This window comes from Tenrec ecaudatus, chromosome 16, assembly GCF_050624435.1.
Source record: "Tenrec ecaudatus isolate mTenEca1 chromosome 16, mTenEca1.hap1, whole genome shotgun sequence".
Classification (NCBI taxonomy): Eukaryota; Metazoa; Chordata; class Mammalia; order Afrosoricida; family Tenrecidae; genus Tenrec; species Tenrec ecaudatus.
The window spans coordinates 107,735,436-107,762,281 of NC_134545.1; the positions used below are offsets into that span (position 1 = coordinate 107,735,436).

Genomic DNA, 26,846 nt, shown 5'->3' on the forward strand with positions numbered 1-26,846 from the left:
GGACCGGAAGTGCGGTAGGCTGGACGTCTCCGGCGCCTGAGGTGAGGTTGCCGCGCTGCTGGCCCGGTTTCCTGCCCGCGGATCCCCTGGACCGGGTGATGGCGGACCTGAAGGAGGCCGGGGCCGAGGCTCGGCCGGCCGGGGCCTCTGCCCGAGGGAGGCTCAGCCTGCTGCCGCAGGGCGAGCCGGACGAACCTCCACAGGTGGGTGCTCTGCGGGGCGGAGCCGCGCGGCCGCGGTGTCCCGGGGCCCGGCCGCTTCTGGCGCTTTCTGGGCGGCTCCCGGGCAGCCCCGGGCGCAGGTCGTCAGGGTTCGGGGATGTACTTGCAAGCCATCCGAGAGGACACGATCTCTGCCCGCCGTGCGCGCACCTGTCAGCGAGCGGAGTCCGAGGGGAGGCAAGGCCCAGGGCCGCCCTGGCCGTTCACCGAGACCCGAGCTCGTGGCGTGTGCAAGCGGGGCGTGCTGAAGGAGCCCCGAGGATTCGCCGGCGAAGTAGCCGGTCAATCACTGAACCTTTGCTTGTAGACATTTTTTTTAATGCCCGACCCTTTGCCACACCAACTGCCCTTAAATTGACAGTGTTGTAGGCGTTGGGCTGCTCACCGGAAGGTAGTTGGTTCAAACCCGGAGAGAGAGACCAAACTCGGCTCCCATAAGGATGTAGTCACGGAAACCTGACATAGGAGGAACCCTGAAGACGGGGCTTTGTACCGCTCAACAGTGAGAGCCTCGGAAAACCACGAGTCAGGATTGACTCCACGGCGGCAGGTTCTACCCCCCCCCCCCCCTGTAGTGCAGTGATTTCTGCCAGGCTGTGAAGTCCAGGTACAAACCACCAGCCAGGCCGCCCAACAAAGACGAAGTTGTCTACTCCTGTAAAGATTTACACCCTTTCGAAAGCCCCTGGCAGTTCTACCTTGCCCTATAGGGTCGCTATGAACCAGAATTGAATCCCTGCGGTAGTTTATGAGTCAAGATCGCCGCGTTGGCAGTGAGTATGGTTTTTTGTTGGACTCGAAATGCCATTTCATGCTAAATCGAAAAACCCCAAGTCTGTAGTGGTCCAGTTCCTTTTAAGCCATAGCAGCCCAGGGCCCCCAGGTGATGGGCTGGCCACATGTGAGGTTGAACCCACCCAGTAGCCCTTGGGGGAGACGCCTGGCCACTGGCCTCAGTAAAGATGACAGCCCCCAAGCCATAAGGAGCCGGTGTGTAACACATGGGATATTCATATGTGGGATAATGGAATTTTTTACCCCCATGAACATTTTGAAATTCCCTTCATACTAAACAAGCGTTATTTGATTTAATTCAACCCCACTGCCATGAAGCCCATTTTTACTCATAGCAACCCTATAGAGCAGCGGTTCTCAACCTGTGGGTTGAGACCCCTTTGGGGGCCCAAACGACCCTTTCACAGGGGTTGCCTAAGACCCTCGGAAAGCATATTTCTGATGGTTTTAGGAATGAGACATTGCTCCTTTGTCTCCAGGCAGGTCCGCCCACGTGCGAATACCCCTACATATGAGTACCCGGCGTGAAGACTTACCTATGCTATACCATGCTTCAAGACAAGATTTCATTGATTTGTTATTAGAAATAAATATTCCATAATATAGAATTACATGTTGTTTTTGTGATTAATCCCTATGCTTTAATTATGTCCAATTTGTAATAATGAAACTAGAGCCTGCATATCAGATATTTACATGACGATTCTTAACAGTAGCAAAATTACAGTTACGAAGTAGCAACAAAAATAATTTTATGTTTGGGGGTCACCACAGCATGAGGAACTGTATTAAAAGGTCACGGCATTAGGAAGGTTGAGAACCACTGCTCTATAGGGTTTCAGAGGCTGCAAATTTTTACAGGAGCAGGCAGCCTTATTCAACTGAGGAGCAGCTGGTGGTTTGAACCGCCAGCCCCACAGCAAAGTAGCCAAGTGATTGCCTAACAGCTATGCCAAAAACTAACATGCTGCTGTTGCATCATTTCTGACCTAGAGAAGCCCTATAGGACAAGGTAGCCCTACCCTGTGGGTTTCTGGGACTGTAACTTCAAGGGAGTAGAAAGCCTCATCTTTGTCCCTCAGAGCAGCTGGTGGATTTGCACCGACAACCTTGCAGTTAGCAGTCCACAGTGTTCCCCACTACACCACCATCAACTTTGTGTGTAGGTCATAGGATGCTCCCTCGGAAGCCCTCCTTACACCACTGCACTTCTATGAAAGACCTGGGTTAGTGCTTTGATAGCCAAAAGAAATCTTAATCTTTTAGCTTTGAAGGTAAATGCAGAAAGAGAACTTGTGTTTGTTTGATGTTTACTTTCCAGCAAGCATTTCCAGAGGCAGCGCCCAGAGTAATGAGTGAGATTGCCAAGCCCCTTCACGGGGAACTGCATGCCATCTGGCTGACTTTGACTCCGAGCGATCCCGTATAGGGTTTTCAAGATGTTGTACGTCTCTGCAGGAGCAGACAGCCTCACGTTTCTCCTGTGGAGCAGTTGGTGGTTTGCACAGCCAACCTTGCAGTTAACAAACCAGCGCTTACCCCGGTGCCACTAGGACTCCCGCCTTGTGGCAGGGAATACCCACCATCCCTGCATTGACTCTGTGTTCCTGTTCTTGTAGGCTGTGTGTGCTATTCGATGGGATTTGGTAGGGTGTTTGAGGGTCTGGGAACACTCCAAAATGTTCCTCATATAAATGAATAGCAGTTGCTTTTTTGCTGGGACCATTTCGGTACCGCAGTGTCTCCTGGAAACGCTGCTTTCCGGATACTGGGGGAAGCCTGTGATGTCCCTTCTTGGTGTCTGCTTTATAAGTAGATGGCCTGCCTGCTTCGGGTTGATGATCACAACTCCACGCTCCTTGGAAAGGATGTGAGAAACAGTGACGGCACTGCAGTGTCTTAGACTCCTGTCTGAGACCTTCCCCAGCTGATGGGACGGTACAAAGGTGGGGGTTCAATTCTGAGGCTCGGTCATTAAAGCCTTGTCCTCTGTATCGCCCAGGGCTCAGCTCTGTTCCTAGGCGGCAGCGAAGTGAAGAGCCGGGCTGTGGTGAAGTACTCCTCTGCCCCTCCTCGCGCAGCCTTTGCCCGTCTGGAAGAGAAGACGGACTTGAAGCTCCCACCCGCCAACTGGCTGCGGGAGAGTGCCAAACTGGGGCGGGCTGGCACCACCATTCTTGGCAACAGTAAGAAAAGCAAGCCATTTTCCAGGTAAGCATGGGTAGCGCCCTCTGATGGCGTTTTCACCTGCCCTGCCCTTCTCTTTACAATGGGAACACTTGAATGGGCAGTGCTCCCCCGACTGGCCAACATGTTCCTTAGAAATGGTCACCACCTTCATAACCCTGCCCACCCAATTCAAGAATCATGTCATCATAGGACGATTCCGACTGCATGTGCTTCCTTCTCTCTCATCTGCTTGACCTGAAGTGGTTTCTGAGCACTAAAATTCCACCAATTGGTGGGTTTGTGTTGTTTTAACTATTTATGAGCCTTTTGAGTATTTAAATACAAAGGATTCCTCCAGTGATGCTGGGGGAGGAAAACCTCTAAGGAGGTCTGGTGTGCCCTGTGGTGTGTCAGGTCTAAGAGAGCCTGCTGCCCTGGCCCGGCTTGTCAGGGACTCCTGCCTGTGGCACTCACTGGAAGGTCTGCAGCATTTGATGTTGAAAGAGCGGCCTGAGGCCCGGGAGGCATGGGAGCAACTCAAAGTGACCTGTGCCACTTGCTATAACTGAAAAGCCACCGCGACCTGAAGTGGTCACCTGCTGCAGGCAGCGGAGGGCCCTCACAAGCTTCTGTCCTGAGTCTGGTGCTCAGCAAACGTGGACTTTGGTCTTTTCTCCCTCTGGCTGCCTTGATGTCTTGGGTAGTTTCATAAAGCCTGCGTCAATGGGGACACAGCCCCCCGGCAGCCTCACGTCCCAATTGCACTCTCCAGGCTTTGTGCCACCCCCTCCTCCCGCCAGCTCATCTGAGAAGAATCAGACTTTGTTTTCTGGGGGAAGTTTGGGGCCCAGTGATCAAACATCAAAGTGGTTATTGAATGTTTTGATACCGATCGTTCCTCTATTTTATCCAATCTCGGTGTCATCGAGGTTTTGCTTAAGACATGCCACTCGAAGAAAGCGCCAGCCAGGTCTCAGGGTGCCGTGCCTCTGCCGGCCCGGCCGCTGTGTCTCCTGGAAGCGGTGTGGGACACTGCTGGGCTGGGTCACGGTGAGCACACCCTGTTGGCCCTCGGCCTTTTCTCCCCTCAGTTTTGGCATGGCTTACGACTTCATCGATTCGGTGGGCAATGATGTGGACGTTGTCTCCGACTCTGAGGTAAGCATGCGCCTTGTTGCTGGTGGGGGGGTGCTATACTTGCCATCATGCTCTGCGGGCACTGTTAGCTCACGAAATTCGTGAGCCAATCAGAAAGCTTGTTGAAGCGCGCTGCCTGTTATTAAAGAAGCACTCGCAGCTTCGCTCTTTTCTACGAGGAGGCAGCCACCCCCAAGACACAGACCGTGGTAATAGTATTGGTAATTGATGCTTATAGGGTTAATAGTAACGAACACTGCAGGCACTGCTGGCACTGCTGAGAATTCATTCACTGCCCTCGAGTGCATGCTGACTCAGAGCAACCCTGTAAGACAGGGTAGATTGTAACGATTCGGGAGAGTAGAAAGTCATGTCTTTCTCCCTGGGAGTGACTGGTGTTTTCGAACTGCTGACCTTTCAAATTGCAGTCTGAGTGACTGCTATGCCACTGAGGCTCCTTTATTTGATCCGCTGGAAGCCCAGGTCATTCAACCAAGAAATCCCATCTATCAGTACTTGTTGGCCAGTCCTGTGTGTGAACAGTCTCATTTACCAAGTGAAGCGACTTCTGCTTTCACAGCTGTGTCCCCTGTGTGTGTGTGTCACTCTTGGTGTGAAACGCCGTCTTCCTAACCTTCAGGAACCAAGGCTTACTGTGTTTTTTAAATGGGATGAAGTTCAAATTTGAAAGTTCCAAGATCACAGTAGAGCGGTCTTTCTAAACTGTTCCTTCTGATTCCTAGAACATCAAAAAGCTCCTGAAGATCCCTTATAGCAAGTCCCACGTGAGCATGGCAGTCCACCGAGTAGGAAGGACGCTCCTGCTGGACGAGCTGGACATCCAGGAGCTCTTCATGAGGTCCTCACAGGTAACTCGGGGCTGCCGCAGCCGGCTCAGATGTGCTCTTCCAGCACCCTGATAGAGGGAACTTTCTTGAGGGCAGGAGAGAGCGAGAATGGAGGAACAGTTTACTGGGGAAAAAGTCACGGTGCACACAGGAAAGGATGAGGCCATTGAAAGTTGAGACAGAGCTCCAAGAGTTGAAGGGGCTAGCTGAGATTTGGAGAAGTCCTCTGATGCTCCATGGGGGAGACGATGCAGCACGGCCCACCTTGTTCACAGTTACTCCTGTGAATGTGGAGTTGTAGAATTAGCTGAATCCCCTAAAGCTGGGCTTCTCGAAGCACGTGCTGGGAAAGGCCTCGCCCACGTGCTAAGGATTGCCGGCACCTCTTAGCTTCCAGCAGCAGTGCTGCAGCCACGCACCGAGTCTCCAGGCGGCCCTCTCCCTTCCTGCCTGCCCCTCCTGGCCAGGCACCCTCTCCTGAAACAGGCCACTCTTCGAAGCATAGTGACTGAGGAAAGTGAGTTCCTATCGGGGAAACTGGTAACAGTTAAGATGGGTGTTTTCCGTTTGAAAAGCCCAAGGTTGGGAGGCGGATTTGGGCGTGTGAATAGTCCGCAGTCCCTGCTCCTGGCTGCTTTGAGTGTAGGAACACAGGCACGGGCCCTGTAAGTACTGTGTCTGGGGGCTCCCGCAAGGGCTCAAGGCCAGGGCAAGGACAAGGGCCACCCTTGCCGCTTGGTGTAGTGCAGGGAAGAGGACAGGCGTGCGCCCCCTAAAGGCTCTCAGGAGTGGGTCTAGACTGTTGAGTGGGCTTAGGAGCCAGCCTTCCCAAACTGAAGCGCATGCCCGCAGAGGGGTGGTTGCTGCCGGGTGGCTTCGATTCCAGGCCGGCTGTGTCTGTGCTAACCCCGCGTGTCATTTAGACTGGGGATTGGACCTGGCTGAAGGAGTTTTACCAGAGGCTCGTTGACCAGAAGTGGCAGAGGAAAAAGAAGAGCAAGGAGCACTGGTACCAGAAGGCGATCCTGTCAAAGTTTTTGTATTACAGGTACTTCTTCTCAGCGTTGGCGGGAGGGGCGAGTCTGCCTAGGATGCCAGTTGAAATTTGTCAAGGCAGTCATTGATCAGCACCTGCCTTGCACCTGCAGCCACACAGCTGAGAGCTGCAGCCGACTCTGTCGATGGCTGTGACTTGGCTGTTAGGTGCTCTCTCTGAGTCAGAGTTGACTTGATAGCAGCCGGTTTGTTTGCCGGGGTGTGTGTGTGTAAGAATGTGTGTTTTTTGTTTTGTTTTTTTTTTAATACAAATTTTTTAATAAAAAAGTCAAAGTGTACATTAAACCAGGAAATCAATAAATCTGAATTATACAAGCTTCCTATGTACTTAGAAAAACCAAAAACAGTTTATAATAAAACTCTTAATTCAAAATAGAGTCCAATTTTAACGAAAACGTCATTTTACCCAATAGATTAGATAGGGCTGTTATTTAAATTAAATGGTTCACCTGAAATATGGGAAATGTATAATCAAGAAAATTCAACCTCAAGGGTACTTTGCAAATTATCTAGTTAATTTGCATCATTAATCAAATTCTTTACTTCCAAAGGGCAGACACAGTCTTTAATTGCTTTTAGGTAGGCACTTAACAAATGTTTCTGAGGAGGAGAGAACCCCTAAAGATTGTGAATCACCCTGTTAACTCCAGGGGAAAATGAGATGCTAAGCAAAGCCAACTTCCCAGAATGATTCGTCCACTGCCAGGAAAGCCCAATTGTTCCCAAGTCCTTCCTGATCACAGTGAGACGCTCAATTTTCATACAACTAAAAAGGACGCTTAGGTAACCCAACTCTTCTATCAGCCTCTTCATCTCTGTCCCCTTGATGATGCGCCCCTGGACGAGAACCTTGCAAGAATGTGTGTTTTAAAAACCTGTAGACTATTACATAAAATTAATCTTAGCAGCAAGGTGACCTCTTTCCCTTCTTACTTGGCCAGTATCAATGGTGACGGAGCTGCCCAGCCCGTCCCGTCAGCAGCAGACCAGCAGGAGTCGGCCAGCCACAACCAGATGAGCAATTCGGAAGGGGCTTCGTGGCCGGCCCCCTTTGAGATGCCACCTTCCGTTTCCGACGATCCCGCTGCTTCTAACCAGGTCAGCCATGGAAAACTTTCACTTGTCTTGAACATGGCTTGCTTTTGAGGCCCTGGTGGTGCTGTCGGATAGGCACTGAACCATTGATTGCCAAGGTTGCTGGTTCAAGACCATATCGGGGTGAAGCTTCTCTGACCCTGTACATAACGGAGGTCATTGTCAGTTGGAATCAGCCCAGTGTCAGTGAGCGCTGAGACGGACTGAGCTCAGGCAGCCCCACAATCACACAGACTCACTGCCAGTGAGTCGATCTCTCCTCTCGGTCCTGCAGGACTGAGTAGAGCCACCCTGTGGGCTTCCGAAGTCGCCGGTCTGTGTCCATTTTTATTTATGTTGAGGCTGCCAATCTTGACACAAACTGGAAGCCTTGCTTTTTTCCATGAGCGGCTGGTGGGTGCCAGCTGCTGGCCTGTGGTTAGCAGCCCAACACTGAGCCCACCTGCTGCCAGGGTTACAGAGTGTTGGTACTGTCCAAAAAGGGCTGGGAGGGTACCTTTTTCAAACATGGGAGAATCTGCAGTGAGCCCTCCAGGACTGGCACCCGCTGAGGCAGGAGGAAACAGGGCAGATCATTAGAAGTGTCCTTCATCCCAGCAGGCCAGGTTCTTGAGAGCTTTGCAGTTCTGTAGAGATTGGGGGGGGGGAGGGGGGTGGATTCAAGAGCAGTGATTTTCCCACTCACCAAAAACCAGAAATGAAAGCCATTGCCCTGACCCTCGGAGTCTACTCACAATGCAGCGCGGGCTGTGGTGGCTGCTGGCTCAGCTCCACAGGGGCCAGCCCGCCCTCTGGGGAGATGTCTTGGTTTGTGGGTGCACCAAGTGCATGGGAAGCCTAGCTGGATGCAGTGTGGCCGCTGGATCAGCCTTGTCCCTGAATTTTTCACAGGACAGTGAGCCTCTTGAGCCCACATACATAGTGGGGCATGTGGCCTCAGCACCCCAAGACCAAACCCTGACTCCTTTATTCAATGATGGGGAGAGCAGTCAGGTATGCCCACCCAGCCCTCGGGAGCCTCTCAGTCTCCACCTCTGAACCCAAACCCCCTTCCCCATCCCCCCTATCCCCCCCCCCCCCCCCGCCCGACTGGCTTTGCCTCTTGACGTCCGTGGGTCTGGGAAGGAAGAGTGTCTCTTCTGGCCTTGAATACTATTTCCTGTTTTCTTCTGAATCAAAGGGTCTTAAAAATGATTTTGTTCGGAATATTCTCTGGACCTTCGAAGATATCCATATGCTGGTCGGCTCCAACATGCCCATATTTGGAGGCGGCAGGTACCCAGCAGTCAGCTTGCGCCTCAGGTGAGTAAAGCGCAAGTGTGTGCCCTCCTTGAGCTCCATTGCCTGCATTCCTCCTGACAGTCAGTGTTCCCTCGCCCGAGTTTACCATCTCCCCAGAAATCTTTCTCACCCCCTAAAGTGGCCCCAGTCGGGGAGATGCTTGTGTCTCCATGTCAGCAAACGCCAAGAGCCTACCCTTGCTCCTGACTGGCCTCTTCTGCCGGACGCTCCAGCTTGTAGGCTTATCCTCGCCCCACTAAACAGCGTGAACGTTTTCTCAGCTTCCACCTGCTTGGAGTGGCCAGGTGTGGCTGGTCTCTCGCCTTGGCTGAGCGAGGAGTGGGCATGTCCCCATGGTGTCAGTCACTTCTCCGACTGCATCTTCTGGGATCGCCAGTCAGAAGAGACTAGACCATGGGGACTGGAATGGTGGCTGTGTTGAAGTGGGAGGGAGTCTCAGCTGCTGCATCAGGCAGCTTCCTAGTTGAACGGTGTAACACTAGAAATGTGTGTTTTTAGGGATAACAACAAACCAATTAATGTGCTAACTGGAATTGACTATTGGTTGGACAACTTGATATGCAACGTGCCCGAGCTTGTGATGTGTTTCCATGTGAATGGAATTGTGCAGGTAAGACCCATTGTGACTGTCCCCTAACTGCTCCACTGCTCAGGCGGGCTTCCCCTTTAGCTGGAGAGACCAGAGTCACACTGCACATTACTTGTGGGAAGGTCTTCACATACACAACCCCCTCGCCACCTCTGTTGGTCGGATTCTTATTTTGAACACGTCATGCACCCTAGGAATGACCTGACACGTCTGCTCGTGGGATGCAGGAGGCTGGTGGGGGGAGGCCCCGGGGCGGATTTTACTAAGTGTGCTCTTTACAGGGCACTGAGACCCCTTGAGGGTGATATGGTGGGCTGCTAGCCAGAAGGTCTGGGTTTGGATGCTCCTGAGGGAGGAAGGTGGTGCTGTGTGCTCACTTGTGGGGACCTGAGGGATCCGTTGTCCACTGTTCACTGCGCTGGAGTCCACTTGATGGCCCCATTATCAACGCTGTGCTGTGGCTGTCACACAGAAGGGAGTAAGCAGAGGCCGCCGAGCAGATGGGGACAGACAGGGAGTGGAGTGCCCACCCAGGAGTCGGGGTGTCAGGTGTGGGCCCTCTGCTCTGCTGTGAGAGGCTGTGTGGGGGAAGTGCCCTTTTAATAGCATCAAAACACACACAGGTACATTCACGGCTACAGAAGTGAATGAACACACAACTGTGCTGAATCCGGTTTGGTGAAACCAGGGAATTAGATAGGAAAAGTCATGGGCAAGTAGTCGAGACCCTTGAAGGAGAAGCTGGAGTGTGGAGTTGTCTCCTTAGCGACAGGGAGGCAGGATACAGGGCAGTGGGGTGTTGATCTCAAGAGGGAGGCAGGAGGCAGGGTGCTAGGGGTGTTGATATCAAGGTCCCATGTAGGGCCAGCAGGAGAGGCGTGGATACAAGGATGGGGAGGCACTGCCCTTCCCTGGCTGGTCTCAGATTGGCAGGTGACACCCAGGAGATGTGCGCCTCGGCCATGGAGACAGGCAGTACTCCCCGAGCCTGCGTTTGCTCCCCGAGCCTTGACTGCAGAGTCTGAACCATCAACCTCATCACGAGGAAACGTGCTCTCCAGGCAGCGGGCCACGTGCATCCACGTTACAGATTGTCCCCTCGCAGTGCGCTGCCCACTGGGTCTTAGCTCCCTGTGAGCTTCCCTGCAGATAGAAAAACGTGTGCGGGGCAACTGCAGCCTTCCACCTGGGGCTCAGTGTCTGGGAGGAAGCTATCTGTGCCTGTTTGAGGCCCCTGCACGCCACCCCACGGGTTCTGACCCTGTTTCAGGGTCATGGGTGGCCTTGGAGCATGCCTGCTTGGGTCCACGATCCAGGGGCCACTGTGGCCCATCCCCTGAAGTGACCATCTAGCAGTGAGGGGTGAGGCATTGGTGGGAAAAGGGTGAGCATGAGTCAGGGGACCTGTGGCTCTGAGGCTTGGGGGCTAGGATATTGGTGGCATCCCACCTGAGACAAGGACCCTGGGCCACTGCGTGGCTGGGAGATGATGGACTGTAGTGTGCAGAAAGCATGGCCATGGCTTGGGGCCGTGCCTGGAGAAGCCGACTGTGTCCTCCTCAGCCTGGCTGCTGTTGGACTTCATCTCCAGAGGGGTCTCTGAGAATCCACGTGCTGAGCGGCAGGGGACAGCCTTGAGAGGGGGGTGGGGGCAGCACGGTGCCCAGGAGCAGTGTGTGTGCTAGGGAGGTTCTCTCAGCAGCGTGGCTGTGTGGCTGCTTTGCGCAGAGAGCGCCCCCTGCTGCCCCGTGCCCGCTCGCTCCACCAGCCCCGCTCCGTGTGTTACAGAAGTACGAGATGATCAAGACAGAAGAGATCCCCAATCTGGAAAACTCCAACTTTTCCACTAAAGTCATAAAGGACATTGCACAGAACATCTTATCATTTCTGAAATCCAACTGTACCAAAGAGGGACACACCTACTGGCTCTTCAAAGGTCAGTGAGCTCCTGCAACCGCCCATCGGTACCTCGGGGTGCCATCAGACGGTGAAGCTTATGTGTCGTTTCAGCAAGCGGCAGCGACATAGTGAAACTCTATGACCTCACGACCCTATGTGAAGAGACAGAAGACAAGTACCAGAACCCCTTCACCATGCCCGTGGCCATCCTCTTATACAAGTAAGGCACTGCCAGCCTGGCCGAGGCCACCTAAGTCCAGGCCATAGCTCACCGTGTGTGGGCTGTCACTGCGTAAGAACACATTCGCACCAACCTGTTGCAAACGTTACTCAGGGAAGGTCAGATGCTGCGTTGTGTTCTGTTAGCCCTGGTTCTGCAGCAAGTGGGAGCATCCCTGCCCTGGAGCCCTCTGGAGCGCGGGGGCCAGCAGGGAGTGAGCTGATGTAGGCGTCGTTTTCAGGGTCGCTTGCAACATGATGGTGAAGAAGAGTCAGAATAAGAAGTACTACGGGACCATCAGGACACTGCTTCTGAATTGTGTCAAGCTGCTGGACAAAAGCAGGCATCCACAGGTAAGGCTGACACGGCTCCATTCTCACATCGTGGCCTGGGCAGTCAGTGAGCGGTTCTGTGTGTGCTGTCTAAGTATTCTGTTTGATAAGCTGGCCACGGACCATGGTGGCTCTTAGACTACGCCTAACCTGAACGCTGCAGGTGTAAAGTACAAAGATTCTGAGGGGTGAGGGACCACACCGTGCATGGCAGAATGATAGCCTGCTGTGTGCACTGGATTCAAGGGGTCCCTGGTGGGTGCTGGTGAAGTGCTTGGCTGCTGACAGGTGGGCAGTTTGAGCCCCAGCTGCTCTGTGCTTGAGGGCTGGGCCAGTCCTGGCCTCTTCTGGAGGGTCACTCACTCGAGAATGAAATGGGCTCAAAGGCAGACGGGTCTCAGATTAGAAGTCTGCTCTCTAGATATTGCTCTTAGATGGTGACTGTTGGAGGTTCCGGTTTCGTGCTTGACTGCACGGCGTGCTTGTTGGGCAGTGCTGGTGTGGACATGAAAACTCAGTGGTGCTGACTGAGCTGTGCTGGGTCTCTCCCCCCTCCTGCCATTCGTGCGCCCCAACACCTAACCCCGGCGCTACCAGGGCTCTTGTCGGTAAGACGAGACCTCGGAGATGCTGTGGTCGGGAGGCTGCCCATCAGAATGGACTGAAGGGCAGAGGGTTTGTCAATGATCAACGGGCGCTAGCCTCATCGTTGTGATGAGAAAGCGTGCCAGTTCCCCAGTGTGGTGTCACCTGCCTGCTCCTGTGCAGCTGCTGTGTGTGTCCAGTCAGTGCGGTTGAGGGGGAGGGGACCAGGAGGGGGGCCCTATAGGAAATTGGCTGTTCTTAGCCCTGGAGGCTCTTACAGAGCACACCCAGGGGTTCCCAACACTGATAGGCTTCCAGCTCCTTGCAGACTCATCAGCATGGCTGTGTCGTGGGCACGTCCCTGGTGCTGCCTCCCTGAGAGCTCAGTGATGGTCACTCGAGTGTCTTCCTTTCCCTTCTTACAAGATCATCGCCTCAGCCAATTACATGCTCTCGGAGCTCTTCCAGCTGGATGAGCCTAAGACAGAGGAGAGTGCTGAGTCGCCCCTCCACGAAAACTCGGAAGAAAGCTACAGTGAGGAGGATGAGGAGGAAGGGGAGGAGATGGCCGACAGCGATGAGAACGGCTCATTCGGCGCCAGCTCTGACCCGGCGGAGGACAACAAGGCTGTGGCCATCATCAAGTCTGTCGGGGAGCTGTCGGTGCCTGAAAAGTACAAGTCCACCCATCAGATCCGAGTAAGCACAGGCGGGCAGGGGGTGTGGGTAGGGAGGCTGAGAGCGTCTCCCTGTGTGTAGACAGCTATTGGTTGATGGTACCGGCGGCATCCAGCCACGGTGCAGCTGAGGTCCTGGAAGGGGATTTTGTCCTCTTTGTTATTAAGGGAGAGTAGCTCCCTGTCTGTCTGTCTGTTGTTTCCCCCTAACGGTGTTAAGAGGAGCCCTGCTGGCTACATGTTCGGTTGCTCCCAGGGAGCATTAGGAGCCTCTCTCTGCCCAGAAACCCGGGAACCCACAGGGGAAGTTCGGCCCGTCTTCCAGGGTCGCTAGGAGTTGGGGTCGACTTGATGGCACAGAGACTGGCTTTAAAACCCCCTAGTCAAGTCTCCCCGAGGGAGTGAGCTTTGGGCTCCAAGCATCTCAATCTTACTGTCCCTGCCGTGGACACTGGTGTCGACACCTGACTCATTGGAGGGAGGGGGGGTAGCGCGGTGGCTATTAGGAGCCATCCCCAACAAGTAATGCGAATTATGCTGTGAAGCTGCTTGTGAGACGTAGAGTCAGGTCACCAGGGCTCAGGGTGAGCACCCGAGGAGGCGGGGCCTGTACTGAGGGGAGGGACTTAGTCCTCCCAGACTCGCTTTTTTTGGTCCTGACAGAATTACTGTGTAAAGATGTAAGTATTGAGAGCAGGGTATATTCTGGAAGATCTCGGATAAGTGAGACTTAATGCTATTAGTAATCACTTAATCGAACACCATGTTAGCCAGATGATCACACTTCACTCGGCTTAATTCACAGCAGTTTTCTAAGTTATAGGTTTACACCGCAGACCAAAATCTGGTGCTGCTTGTGGTCAGATGCCCGGAGGGGAAGGGGGCAGGAGGGGGAGTGTAGACCCTGCCCAGGTGGGTGGGCAACGCCGGGAGGCGGTTGTGTTGCTTGCAGGTTAATTGTTTTGCGTGTTTGTTTCTGAAGCCCAGCTGTGCGTTCCCAGTTTGCCACGACACAGAAGAGCGCTGTAGACTGGTTCTGAGCTATGTCCTGGAGGTGAGTTCAAGTCTGGTCTCCTCCTTCAGTGGAATGTGTGTTCAGTGCACACACCCTCAGTGGCCCGGGTCTGTGAGCAGTAAATGTGTCTCCTCTCTGAAGGGTCTGAAGTCCGTGGACAGCAGCATCAAGAAAGAAAGCGACCTTCCCGCAGCGGACCCCAGCACCCCGATCCCGCTCAAATACGGAGACGAGTGCGCTCAGGGCGGGCCCGAGGGCCTGGAGAAGCAGATGGCCTTGTTCCTGGACAAAAGTAAGCCTGCTTTCATCTTCTCACGGTGCCTCAGTCAGGGAAATCTGAATGTGTCCCTGGGAAACTTGTTGCCTCAGCCCCGAGAAAAATTCCCTGTAGAACCGGAATAGAGACGGAGTAGCTGTGCTTGCCTGGTCAGAATTTCCCCGTTCTGGTGGCGAGAAGGAGGCCAGGTGCCCCTGCCTCCGCCTGTTGTGTTTCTGGGGCCCCGCAGCGCAGGTCATGACAGCTGGACTGCAGATGAGGAGTGATACTGGCTGGTGGAGGAGTGCTGCCTTAGGGGTGCCTCGCAGGGACCCTCCAACTGATGGACTCTGCTGCGGTGCCTTGTGTGGGCGAGTTGATGCCCAGATTAGAGACAGAACGAGGTGTCCTTTGTGAGCATCCAGCTGTCAGTGCCCCTGTGAGAGGGATGGGATGGCTACAGTGAGGCCAGCCTTCAGAGGGGCACACGAGGGTCACGCCATTTGGCTTCGTGGCTGTTAGCACTAACCCTGCACAGGTTATGTCACTCGTAAGGATGGCACTTGTAACCACGGGCAGAGAGTATCTGTAAGAATCAGAAACACTGGGTTTCTGGGGAGATGTCGTCCAAGTGACGCACGCTGCTTTCCCCTATGTCCCAGTGGGCTCGCTGCAGAAGGGACACTGCTCCAGCCAGTCCGGGATGACCCCTGGCTCCTGGCAGCATAAGATGAAGCTCCAGCTGATCCTCAAGTCCTCCAAGGCCTACTACGTGCTGTCAGATGCGGCCATGAGTCTGCAGAAGTACGGCAGGGCCCTGCGATACATCAAACTGGCTCTGCAGAGCCACGGTGAGTGGGGGACAGGTGGGGTCTGGCAGTACACACATCAGGTGGCTCTGCAGAGCCACGGTGATCGTGGGCTAGTGGGGTGAGGGGTGGGGGGGCGGAGCATAGAGTGCAGCCAGCGTTGAGCTCTGCGTCTTGTGAAGACTGACTTCAAACTCACATTTCCTGCTCATTGTGGGTCCTCATGGCCTTTTTTCTCCACTGGTCACTTGCTCCCTGCAACCGCTGAAGGAGCCTCTGTACTGCGGAGCCTTTAGCTGGCAGTGGTCTTGCTAGTTACAGGGCTGGTGGATCTCAGAGCTGTGCCATTTCCATTCTCCCCCTTCCTTCCCAAACAGACACTTACTGCTGCCTTTGCACCAACATGCTCTCGGAAGTGCTGCTCTTCCTGTCCCAGTACCTGACGCTCTGCGGAGACATCCAGCTGATGTTGGCCCAGAACGCCAACAACCGCGCCGCGCACCTCGAGGAGTTTAACTACCAGACCCGAGAAGACCAGGAGATCCTGCACAGCCTGCACCGAGAGTCCCCGTGCCAGGGTGCGGAACGGGCGCTCTGTGTGGGTGGTGTCTGGTGCGGCCTGCGTGTCTGTGGGCACAGTGGTGTGAAGTGTTTCAAAGCTCTGCTGAGGACAGGAGCTAAAGCCAGCCGGGGGACAGCAGTGCTGCTGCTGTGCTCGTTCTCTCCGTGCGGTGTCTGCCAGCCAGCCAGCGGGCGCTGGAGTCCTTTTGGAAGGGAGGACCTCAGTGCAGGGTGATGAGCTGCCCCTGAGGTCCTGGGGCTGGGAGACAGAGCCAGCGGCCGGCTCACCGCAGACTCTCGGTTTGGAAATAGGTGATGGGTAGTCTCTCACTGAGCAGCATTCTGGCCCTGCCTTCAGCGTCTGCCACTAAGCTGGTCCCTGGGCTCTGAGTGGAGCCTGAACGTGTTGGGGAGCTGTACCCTATGCCCTGGAGTTGTCTGCCTCATCTCAGGGCCAACCCTGAAACGTCTTAACAAGTCCACTGGGAGAAAGGCATTACCTCCTCGTGTGTTCTGCCCTCCAGCGCCACGCACCCCCACCCCCACTCCCCATTGACTCTGGGCACTGAGCTTGGTTTAGGTTAGCATTTCCCCTGGTTTCCTGCCCTTTGCCAGGTGGCCATTTATCTTTCTAGACACAGTGGGAGGATCCTTGGGGCATGCTCACCATGCCACCACACTTGCCCCACTCAGGAGGCCTCCTGCGGGCTCTGGGGTGAGCAGGGGGCCCGCCGTGCCCCCACAGTCTGGGCCCCGTCCCAGTAGGTAGCAGCCGCGGTCAGTTACCCGGGGCTGGTGGCTGTTGCCTCCGTAATGTCAGTGTGACGAGTCAGGTGGGAGTGACTAGCTCGGAGGCCTTGGCCCGTTGTCTGCCAATGGACAGTGCCTTGCCCGGTGTTGGGTGGGAATTGGGTGGTCTTTAGGGGGGAAATGGGTTTCTTTTAACCAAACATCCCCTGAGGAGAATGCAGGGTGTCAGAAGTCAGTACAGAGATCTCTGTGGGAACCAGAGTTGTTCCCCGTGACTTCTCGGTCTGCCTGCGCTGCATCATATTTTCTCGTCATAAACACTTAGCACCTGCAGGTGTTTGTGTTGTGACACGCCTGCGTGTTTCTAGTGCGCGCCGTGGTCTGTGCTGTGTCCGAGGACTCCGCCATCGAGGCCCCGGCTCACGCTGCTCTGCCTTCTCTCATCAGGGTTCGCGTGGGCAACTGACTTGTCGACAGACGTAGAAAGCCAGCTGTCGGTGAGCTGCAAATGCTACGAGGCTGCGGACGAGATCCTGCAGTTCAGCGGCTTAAAAGGCCAGAACCCCGAGCACTACGTGCAAGTCTTGAAGCGCATGGGCAACATCAGAAACGAGATCGGGGTGTTCTATATGAACCAGGCTGCGGCCCTGCAGAGCGAGAGGGTAGGTAAGTACCCCCGGCCCCTCGTCACCTCTTCCGTGAGGAGCATCCTGAGGTGGGCATCATGCAGGCCCGGTGCTGGATGCTGGGTGTTCTGTTGGTCAGGGGGCGCTCTGCTCTCTGTTGCTGATGAAAAATGAAATCAGGAGAAGCTTCATTTCCCCGAGGCCTGTATTTCCACTTGTGTATTTCCATCCGTCTAGAGCCCTGGTAGCGCAGAGGGTTATGTGTTGCACTGTTAACGGTTCAAAACCACTAGTTGCTCTTCAGGAGCAAGCTGAGGCTCTAGTTCACCCACGGGGGTAGCTCCACTCTGCCCTGCAGGGCCGGCTGTGTGTCAGCTGGGAAGTGGTCTGGGCCGGCTGGTGGGAAGGCCCGGGGCTGGAGCAGGGGACCCGCCCGTCCTCGGGCTGCACGTTAACATGTGCTCACAGTATTGTGCCCTTCCCTCCTTTTTCTGTCGGTGCAGTGAGCAAAAGCGTGTCTGCTGCAGAGCAACAGCTGTGGAAAAAAAGCTTTTCCTGTTTCGAAAAGGGGATTCACAACTTTGAGTCCATCGACGACGCCACCAACACGGCGCTGCTGCTGTGCAACACGGGCAGGCTCATGCGCATCTGCGCGCAGGCACACTGTGGGGCCGGCGACGAACCCCAGCGCGAGTTTTCCCACGAAGAAGGCCTGTATTACAATAAGGTAAAACCTGGAATTGCCCAAGCCCTGCCATCACTCCAGGAAAGTCCTGTAACGCTGAAGTGGGTATTTTATACTGGACTGCTGTCTGCTAAGCACAAGGTCAGCAGTTCAAATCCACTCGCCGTCCCACGGGAAGGAAGATGGGCTCCCCTGTTCCCCTGAAGAACTGCATTCTCGGGAGCACGCACAGGCAGCTCTGCCCTGTCTCGGGGGCTTGCTGTGAGTCGCCCCTGACTCAGTGGCAGCGAGTTTGGGTTTGGTGGTGGCAGCTTTCCATCTGGTCCAAGGATGGACATCTGTTCTGCAGTTCCTTGCTATACTTCCTGCCTCCTGATGTTGTCAGTGACCGCATTCGCCCCAAATTAGATGCCACCTGGCTTTTTTGAGGTGTGTCAGTGTCTGGGCGCAGCACAGGCACACTCACCGCTCACGCCCCATGTTCCCTACAGGCTATCGATTACTACTTGAAAGCTCTCAGGTCACTGGGGACACGAGATAGACACCCTGCCGTCTGGGACTCGGTGAATTGGGAGTTGTCCACGACGTACTTCACCATGGCGAAGCTGCTGCAGGACTACGCCCCGGTGTCCAGGAAAGCACAGGAGCAGGTGTGCCTGTCACCGCTTAGAAAGTAGACAGCACCCTTCCCCCTTCCCTCCCCCCGTATCTGTTGTACCCTGGTCACTTTTCCTTTCGCAGTGGTATTAGAAAAGAGCAGAAGGTGGGGTGGAAAGGAGGACGCGATTACAAGGATCTACATGTAACCTCCTCTCTGGGGGATGGACAACAGAGAAGTGGGTGAAGGGAGACGTCGGACAGTGTGAGATAGGACAAAATAATAATAATTTATAAATTATCAAAGGTCCATGCTGGGAGGTAGGAGAAAAATGAACTGATACCAAGGGCTCAAGCAGAAAGCAAATGTTTTGAGAATGATGAGGGCAACAACTGTACAAATGTGCTTGACACAATGGGTGTATGTATGGATTGTGAAGAGCTGTATGAGCCCCTAATAGAAAAGATACTTAACATTTAAGATCACGGACTCAGTACTTTCTTCCCCTCCTCGAAAAAACAAACACCGCGCACAGATCGAGAAGGAGGTGAGCGAGGCCATGAGGAAGTCCCTGAAGTACTGCGACGTGGACTCGGCCTCCACTCGGCAGCCACTCTGCCAGTACCGGGCTGCAACCATCCACCACCGGCTGGCCTCCATGTACCACAGCTGCCTGCGGAACCAGGTACTCGGGAGCGTCCGGGGACCTGCGGCTCATGCTGCACACAAACCACTTGTGCAAGAACCAGACCAGCCCCTGTGTGCATGATGGCAGAGTGGGGGCCTGTGAGAGGTGCCTGCCGATACCCAGTCACATCTCCCTCCACCCGCCCCCATTGCCCTCCAGTCTCTGTGCCCCCGCCTGCTCTGTGCTTTGCCTAGGAAGCAGCATGGGTATATGCTGCCTGCCTGTGACCTCCCTAGACGGGGCCGTGCCTGTCTGGTTTGCTGCCTTCCCCATCAGCACCAGCATCACAGCTCGTGCTCCCAGCCGAGGAGCGGTCATTCGGCAGCTCTCGAGCGCGCTCTCTGGCTGGAGCCCAAGTGGCCGTGGCGCTCCCCCTGCTGTGAACACCTGCTCCCTGTATCCTGGAGCCAAGCAGGGGCCACCTTCCAGGAGGCTGCTCAGAGCTGCCGGGTTCGGGGGCCCACCCTTTATTGGGGATAGGTGTTGTCCAGTGGCTTCTTCATGTTTGGGTTTTTCCCGGTTTGTAACTCCAGACCAGGGCAGCTGCTTTTCCTGCCCGTTGGCGGGCTCCCGGAGTGTTCCTCTGCCCCTCTTTGCTGATCGTGGTGCTCCTCGGGACACCCAGCCAGGTCTTAACCTCTCTGCCCCGGGAGCCCGAGGTCTTCAGGGCAGAGGGACGTTCCAGGTGCCGAGATGATGAAATGGGACAAGAACGGTCTTTCTAGCGAGTGGTGCCGGGCCACAGCCTGTCCAACCTTCCGCAGGCTGGACAGCGGCCTCAGGGGCACGTGTCCTGCTCTAGGTGGGGGACGAGCACCTGCGGCGGCAGCACCGCATGCTGGCAGAGCTGCACTACAGCAAGGCCGGGCGGCTGTTCCAGCTGCTGAAGGACACCCCCTGCGAGCTCCTCCGAGTGCAGCTGGAGAGAGTGGCCTTCGCGGAGTTCCAGATGGCCAGTACGTTGCTCTTCCTCCTCAGGGTCTCACGGGGCAGCACTGGTGGCTCGCTCTTGGGTCTAAGTAATGTCACTGTCTCTCCACCCCCCTAACTTCTCCCCTTTATTTGTTCAGAGTTCCAGGCTGTGGGCAGGGGCCAGGAGACGAGAACACCTGGTGGTCTGGTGGGGTAACCATAGCCTGCTAAGCAAGGGGTCTGTTCGAGGCCTCTAGCCACACTGGGGAAGACAGATGAGGCTGTCTGTTTCTGTAGAGATTGACAGCCGTGGAAAAATACGGGCTCGTCTACTCTTCCCTGTAGGATCTCCATGGATGGCAGCTTAGACTCAGTGACCATGAGTTTGGTTGTGTTTCTGCACCCATTTTGGAGAAATGCATCAGATTACGTTCAATGACTAAAAATAGGGAAACACAGGCCTTACTCCTTATTTGAGAAAGCCCAGAGAGGTCAGTCTAGACAGAGATTTAAATCAGTGAGAAACGGGCTGGGGAAGCTGTGGGGAAGGAGCGGTGGTTCCTCCGGAGACCCCATTCCACGCAGGAGCACTCCAGACAGAGTTCACCGGCAGTGCAGAAGCAGAGGGGCTCCGCATGCATGCAGCTGGGGAACAGTCTTCGGAAGGTCCTAGAGTAAACCCTAACTGAGCCATCTAGTATGACCTGCCTTTGAGCAGTTGGTCATGCGTTTGTTTGCAGGTAAGGCAGCCGCCACTGAGTGACGACCCTCACATAGCTGGTCAGTAGGCCGACACGTCTGTTAGGCCCCTTTGCCATCGTGGCTCCATGCAGGTGCCCATGGGGATGGACTGCTGTCAGCCGAGGAGACCAGTGGGGCTCGTTTGCCACGAGGTCTGCACTCGAGGGGCCTGTGGAGGCCCTGCCGGGACTCTCCTGAGCTGACGTCACAGCATTTCGAAAGGAGACGTGGTGAGATGGTCTCCACATTTGTCTGCAGACAATGACCCTTTCTGTGCTTCCTGCTCGAGGTCAGAACAGCAGCGTGGGGAAGTTGAAGACACTGTCTGGGGCCCTCGAGGTCCTGGTGAGAAGTCAGCATGCCTTCCAGCTCATCAAGAAGGAGCTCGCGGAGGAGGCGGACCAGGTGAAAGACCAGCGTCTGTCTGTCTGATTGAGTGTGTGAAGCTCCGTGCTGGGCACACATTGAGTGTGTGAAGCTCCGTGCTGGGCACACCTAGTGGGCGGGTGTGTGCATGAAGGCCATGATAATCATTTGTCAGAATTGCTCTGTCGAATTAGCGTGTTCACTTACAAACCTGAGGGGAGGCAAAGAGGGGAGCCACTGGGGCACCAGCTCATCCTGCCTGGTCGCTCCAGGAGTCATGGGAGTTGCAGCCTACACACTGTGCCAAGCTGAGCTCCCGAGGGGCTCTGTTGGCTGGGTAAGTTCAAGGCCGAGAGGCGTGGGGGCTGTCGCTCTTTGAGCTCCAAAGGAGTCGTTCTGGCAGAGTGTTTCATAAGACACAGGGCAGTCCCTAGGGCCCACGAGGAAGCTGTAGGGAAACAAGCCCTTCATGACAGGACCCCTGTGCGCTTGGGGTCACCAGTGCTAAGCTTACCCCACCCACCCCACAGCCCCGATCTTGCCTGGTCAGAAGTTTTCCTTCCCCACACTCACAGCATGGTTTAGAGGCCCAAGCTGCCCTGTGGACCTGGTGTGAGTGGAAGAGTGCGGCATTCCTTGGGGAGCCTCGAGAGGTGGGGACTCTGCCTTCAGAAGGGAGCGGACTTGTGTCAAGAGTAGCTGTCAGTCCGCAGTAGCTTCCCATGCTGCTGCGGTGGTTGTTTCACCAAGGTGCCTCTGGCTTGTAGCAGTACTGGTTGACTGATAGGTCTGTTGGTTTAAGAGTGCCTTGACCTTCAAAGAAACCACGGCTCGTGAGGGGCTGAGGGTGTAAAATTGCTGTCCCTCCCTGCCCCCCTCTCCCTTCCACATCCTGTCCTGGGAGCAGTGTGAAGGAAGTGGGCTGCGCAGGCCCGCGGGCGGCGCTCTAGTTTGTGGATGTGCCAGCACTCAGTGTTTACTCAACGCTGCCCTCCCTCGGGCCCCTGGGGTGCTTCCCTGATGCCTGGCTCTCTCCGAGCCCTGGCTTGATGGTTGGTGGCTCCCTGTGTGCACCCCTTTGTCTTCATTGTGCTACCTCAGTGCTTCCCACTGGGAAAGGAGGAGGCGCTCTCACCTCTCCAGACCCACAAGGGGCGGCGTTCTCGGCTCAGCAGCCATACGTGCGTCCTGTGGTTTGCGTGTACACGCCAGGTGGATTGGTGAGCCCGCAGTTCAGGGATGACCTGGGTGTGAGACGTGAGTTCCCAGGAAGCTCTGGTGATAAAAACAATTTGATCTTCCAGCCAGAGGGTGTGGAGCCTGCCCCCGCCCCAGCCCCCGCTCCCACCCCCACCCCCTCCGTGGATTCGTCTCCAAACCGTAACCGCGAAGAAGTGACGAAGCTCCTGGACATATTTGAGTCTCGGTTGTCATTCCTCCTCCTCCAGTCCATCAAGCTGCTCTCTCCCACGAAGAAGAAAAGGTAAATGACCTTCCTTCCCGGCACCTCACTTGTAAAAGGCACTCACCTCCGCTGCATTCATGTCTCTCTCTCATGGCCCTCAGACGTGATTCCGTAGTAGTAGAGGGGACAGGTCGATCCGCCACCTCCACCCCTCACCCCGTGGCGTGCTTGTCTGGACCGCCTTAGGGTACCTGCAAAAGGCAGTCCACCCAAAGCCGAGGCTCCCGATGGCTGCGAGCAGGGCGGAAAGCTGTGCATGGACTGGCTGGGTTTTGTTTGTGAGAGTCCAAAGGAGTTATCTTGATCGATTTTCTCAAAGGACACGGGATGATTAGCCATGCCTGTTACATGGGGTTCCACTTTGAGAATCACCCACCTGGGGCTTTTCCCTGTAGGTCCCACAGGCGGAGAGGAGCTAGCTGAGGGGCATTTCCGGTAGACCCCACAGGTGGCAGGGTAGGAAGAAAGGAGGACCTTGCTGTCCGAGGGTGGACCCCGCTGGTGGTCGTGTGTTCCTGGGAGCAGTGGTGCCTTTGTGAACGCCCACTCTGCTGGGCGGGCTTGTGCCCTTCTCATCACTGACACCCTCCGTCATTTTGCTGCTTGGATGGAGTTGCAACTGGGCGGCAGGGACCTACTGCGGAGTCCCAGCAGGCGGGACCAGGGCAACGTGTGTGCACTTGGCCCCGTGCATCCTTGGGAACACAGAGCTTCCAGATGCAGGTGTGGCTGCAGTTCCTGGGCCGGCCAGCGTGCAGAGGGGCTTCAGAAAGCTATGGGAGACCCGTGACCTTTCCACTCCATTTTTCCTGGAACACTGAAGCCCTGAGCTTTTACTGGCTTAAAATCCTAGTCTGCTCTCTCCGTAGGCGCTAAGCCCTTTGTGTGCATAGTTCTCTGAGTGATTCTGTCTGAAAGCCCCTCTTCTGGACAACCTTAAACACCCAGAGGGAAAGCACTCCGCCATGACCCGCAAGTTTCCCATGGGCTCTGGGGAAAGCGTAACTGCTGTGGGGTGAGTGGGTGGGCCCTGCTGCTTCAGGGTTGCGGAGAGCTCGCGTCCTGAGCGGATGCAGTCTGCCATGCGGGTGGATTTTGCCGCGTCCTACAACCACGGGATTTTCCTTTGGCGGCTCTTGGACTCTGTAGTCTGCTGTGTGCACCTGGTGGGCTCCATGGAGCAACCGTCTCTGGCAGCCCCAGGCATCTCTCTCAACCCTTAGCTCCATGCAGTTTCAGCTGAGTGCATCTGCCTCTGCCCACTAGGAACAGCAACCCGTACCACTGCCCTGTGGCTCCAGACCAGTGCCGGGCAGGAGCTGCTGCTGTGCCACTCTGGTTTCTTTTTGTCAGGAGCGTGCACAGCAGACACTCTCCATCCACCGATTTCTCTGTCCCCTTGAGCAGTCCCGTTCTGCTCAAGCCCGTCCTCGCCCTCTTGCTGCCATGTGCCTCCTGTCAGATCCACCCAGAGTCCTTCAGGGAGCCACCTTCGGACTAGTTCAGATGAACTGGTGCTTCGTGTTACGAAGGCGGAGGAGTGGGGTTTGGCTTAAAATTTCAACACTATCGTAGGCCAGCATTTCAAGGGTTCACCTACCCTGCATGGTTCCTGAGAGTCGAGTGTGTGAGAATTTGGAAATCTGCATCTTCCTCCTTTTGCTGAGGGCTCTTGAAGGGACTTGGGTACCATCCAGTATCTGGTCTGTGCTGGCAGTCGGCCACACATTCCGTTTCCTCTGTCGCTCCAGGTGACTTCTGGGTGGGGGGTGTGGTGGTGAGAGGGGAGTGGGGTTGAGGGGGGGAGCCATACTTTTTCTAGTGCTCTACATTCTCAGCAGAGACACCACCCCCACCCCCAATCACTGCTATTGAATACAGCTGTCCTCAGTCCACAGCGGTTGGTTCTAGGACCACTGCCAGTCCACAGACCCCCAAGTCCCTGAGAAAGTGGTATGGTGTTTGCAAACAGCCACCCTTGCGTACACACACCCCACCCCCGTGGACCACGTAGGACGCCTGGTGCCTCACTGAGAACGCTCCTCTGATGGGTGTTCTGCCTACTTCATTGCCGATCTGTCCGTCCCCCCAGAAACCAGGGAGAAGGTGCCCCCAGCTGTGACTGTGCAGCTTGACGTTGCCGTGGCCCCCCACTCAGTATCACCTGGGCACAGGGCTGCTGTTCCCCGTGGTTCCTGGAGGAGCCTGCAGCAGTGGAGAGGACAGCAGGCTCTCCCTGCGCAGTGACTGCGGACTCCACCAAGTGGCGCTGTGGGCACCTGCTGGCCAAGAAGCAGCTGGCTGCCTGAGTCATACGTGGGCGGGGACAACCTGGCCTGAGTGCCACCTGTCCTGTCTGAGTTCACGGAGCACCCTCTAGCGCTGTCTGCTCAAGTGACTGCTGGAGAAATCGGTGGTCTGAAAGGTCCTACTGAGCTGCTTTGTGCTAGTTTTTCAGGATTTCGAAAATGAAAGGCTTAAAATGTGCCCCCTCCTCTGATTCCACAAACATGTTCACAGATTCCCAAGTCAGTGACTGACGGGGGTCTCGCTGACAGCAAGTCAACCGTCTGTGGCCCTCGTGTGAGGAGGGGAAACCAAAACAAGCCAGCTGTCCACACACACATACACACCCCCAACAAGCCAGCTGTGTACACACACACACATACACACCCCCAACAAGCCAGCTGTCCACACACACATACACACCCCCAACAAGCCAGCTGTGTACACACACACACATACCATCACCCCGCCGAAAAAAAAAGGTTAATTAAACTGAGCTTAGACTATTGAGTAGATGTTAGCTTGCTTTGCTTAGGTTCCTACAGTATATCCCTGAAGTCTAGGAAAATTAAGAGATGTTTGGTTTGTTTTTTAAAAGCCTTGTTCCATTTTGGGATCATAGACCATCTGTCTTGGGTGTCGCCCATGTGGACGTGGCCCTCCTGCCGGTATAGACCCCACTGCTCTGCTTCTAAGCGGCACTTTGGCCATCGCTGGCGGAGTGGTGCACGTGACATGCTGGTGGCTCTGGGCTTGGATGTAGTGGTGAGCCCTCCAAAGGAGGAGCCATCGGAGGGGGACGAGCCCTCTGACCTGGGGCCGGGAACCAATCCTTTACAGCAGTGCTTCCCAAAGGGGCCACTGCAAACCCGACACGTGCACTCCCCCGGGGTTACAGGCTGAGGGGCCGTGGTCCAGAGTGCTGGAACCTGTCTTTGCTTTCGATGGCTGAGGGTTCCAAATGTAGGATTGCTTCAGTGGAAAAGACGGGGTCCGTGTACCGAGTGGGGCTGCTGCTCAGAGAGTCTGGAGGGGCGAGCAGCAGGACAGGGGAACGTAGAGAGGGAGGGAATGGTGAGGAAATGTGACAGTACGATCATCTTGAGGACTCCAGCTCCCATTTCTCCTCGGACCCTGCTTCTGTGACCCCCACCCTACCCCCAGACTCCTGCCTCAGTGGGATGGGAACCCTGTGAAGGAGGAGTCCTTATCTGTCTGGTTCTGTCCAGAGCACTTCCTGTACATAGTAGGCCTACAGGTATGCACACAAAGGATGTGTTAATGAAATGCTAGAAATAGGTCTGCAGACACTAGCTGGGAGAGGGCAAGTGTGGAGCAAGCTGAGCCCTTCTCTGGAAGACTTTCTGTGCAGTGCAGCGGGGGTCTCTGTACTGTTGGTGGAGGGCTCCATTCACTTGTCCGACTTGTACGTGTCCAGCCCCAGCAGTAACACTGAGGAAGACCCTCTCCTGAAAAGCAACAAGCACATCTACTCCCAGCTCCTGCGGGCCATTGCAAACAGGGACGCCAGCCTGCTGCACAGAGTCGACGTTGTCATCCACCTGCTGGACCAGGTCGCTGCCCAGGGGGCTGGGGGTAGTGGCAGCAGCAACACTGCCCCGTGACATTCCCGGAGACACTGTCAGTGCCTTCTGAACTTGAGAGGGAGGGGCTCTGTCCTCCAACTGAGGGGAACATCAGCCTCAGGTGGTCTCAGGGGCGGCTCTCGGTCAGACGCACAGGTGCCACCTGAGTGTCTTGGTGTGCGTGGTCCCTCATCCTGAGACTGGCTCTGGTACTTGTCCCTTCAGGTTTCAGAAGTGTGCTGAGCTGGGTGGGGGCGCTGAGATCAGGTTCTTATGGATAAAATGTTACTTTGGCCAGTAGAATGTTGATCCAGTGATTTCACTGTCCCCAGAGGCTTCCAGTGCTGCTGCCAGCCCGTGCTTGCAGGCTGCCTTGCCCACGCTGTGTGCCAGGTCCAAGAAATTTTTGGACCTGGCCCATGTACCCAAGGGGTTGGCTTCTCTGATTTTATTGATAGGACATTTGATCAAGAATAGGCACTACCCTTTTTATTTAGTTCTTTTTAAATTCAGAACTGTGAATAAGGTAAGAAAGCTATTTTGAATAAAATAAACTATTTATTTTAAATGTCTTGTC

General features: G+C 55.2%; 1 protein-coding gene across 1 annotated transcript; it reads left to right on the top strand.

Moving 5' to 3' along the window:
- Positions 1–26,840, top strand: EDRF1 (erythroid differentiation regulatory factor 1). The gene is made up of 25 exons (XM_075533783.1): positions 1–203; positions 3,019–3,227; positions 4,277–4,343; positions 5,066–5,191; positions 6,094–6,218; positions 7,168–7,324; positions 8,213–8,314; positions 8,502–8,623; positions 9,122–9,233; positions 11,001–11,148; positions 11,223–11,331; positions 11,573–11,684; positions 12,675–12,947; positions 13,908–13,979; positions 14,082–14,232; positions 14,859–15,047; positions 15,383–15,583; positions 16,764–16,982; positions 17,446–17,669; positions 18,119–18,277; positions 18,761–18,910; positions 19,716–19,869; positions 20,856–20,971; positions 22,237–22,415; positions 26,122–26,840. Exons 1-25 carry the CDS (start codon positions 99–101, stop codon positions 26,306–26,308), a joined length of 3,768 nt encoding a protein of 1,255 aa, XP_075389898.1. The 5' UTR covers positions 1–98; the 3' UTR covers positions 26,309–26,840.
- The last annotated feature ends 6 nt before the right edge of the window (positions 26,841–26,846 follow it).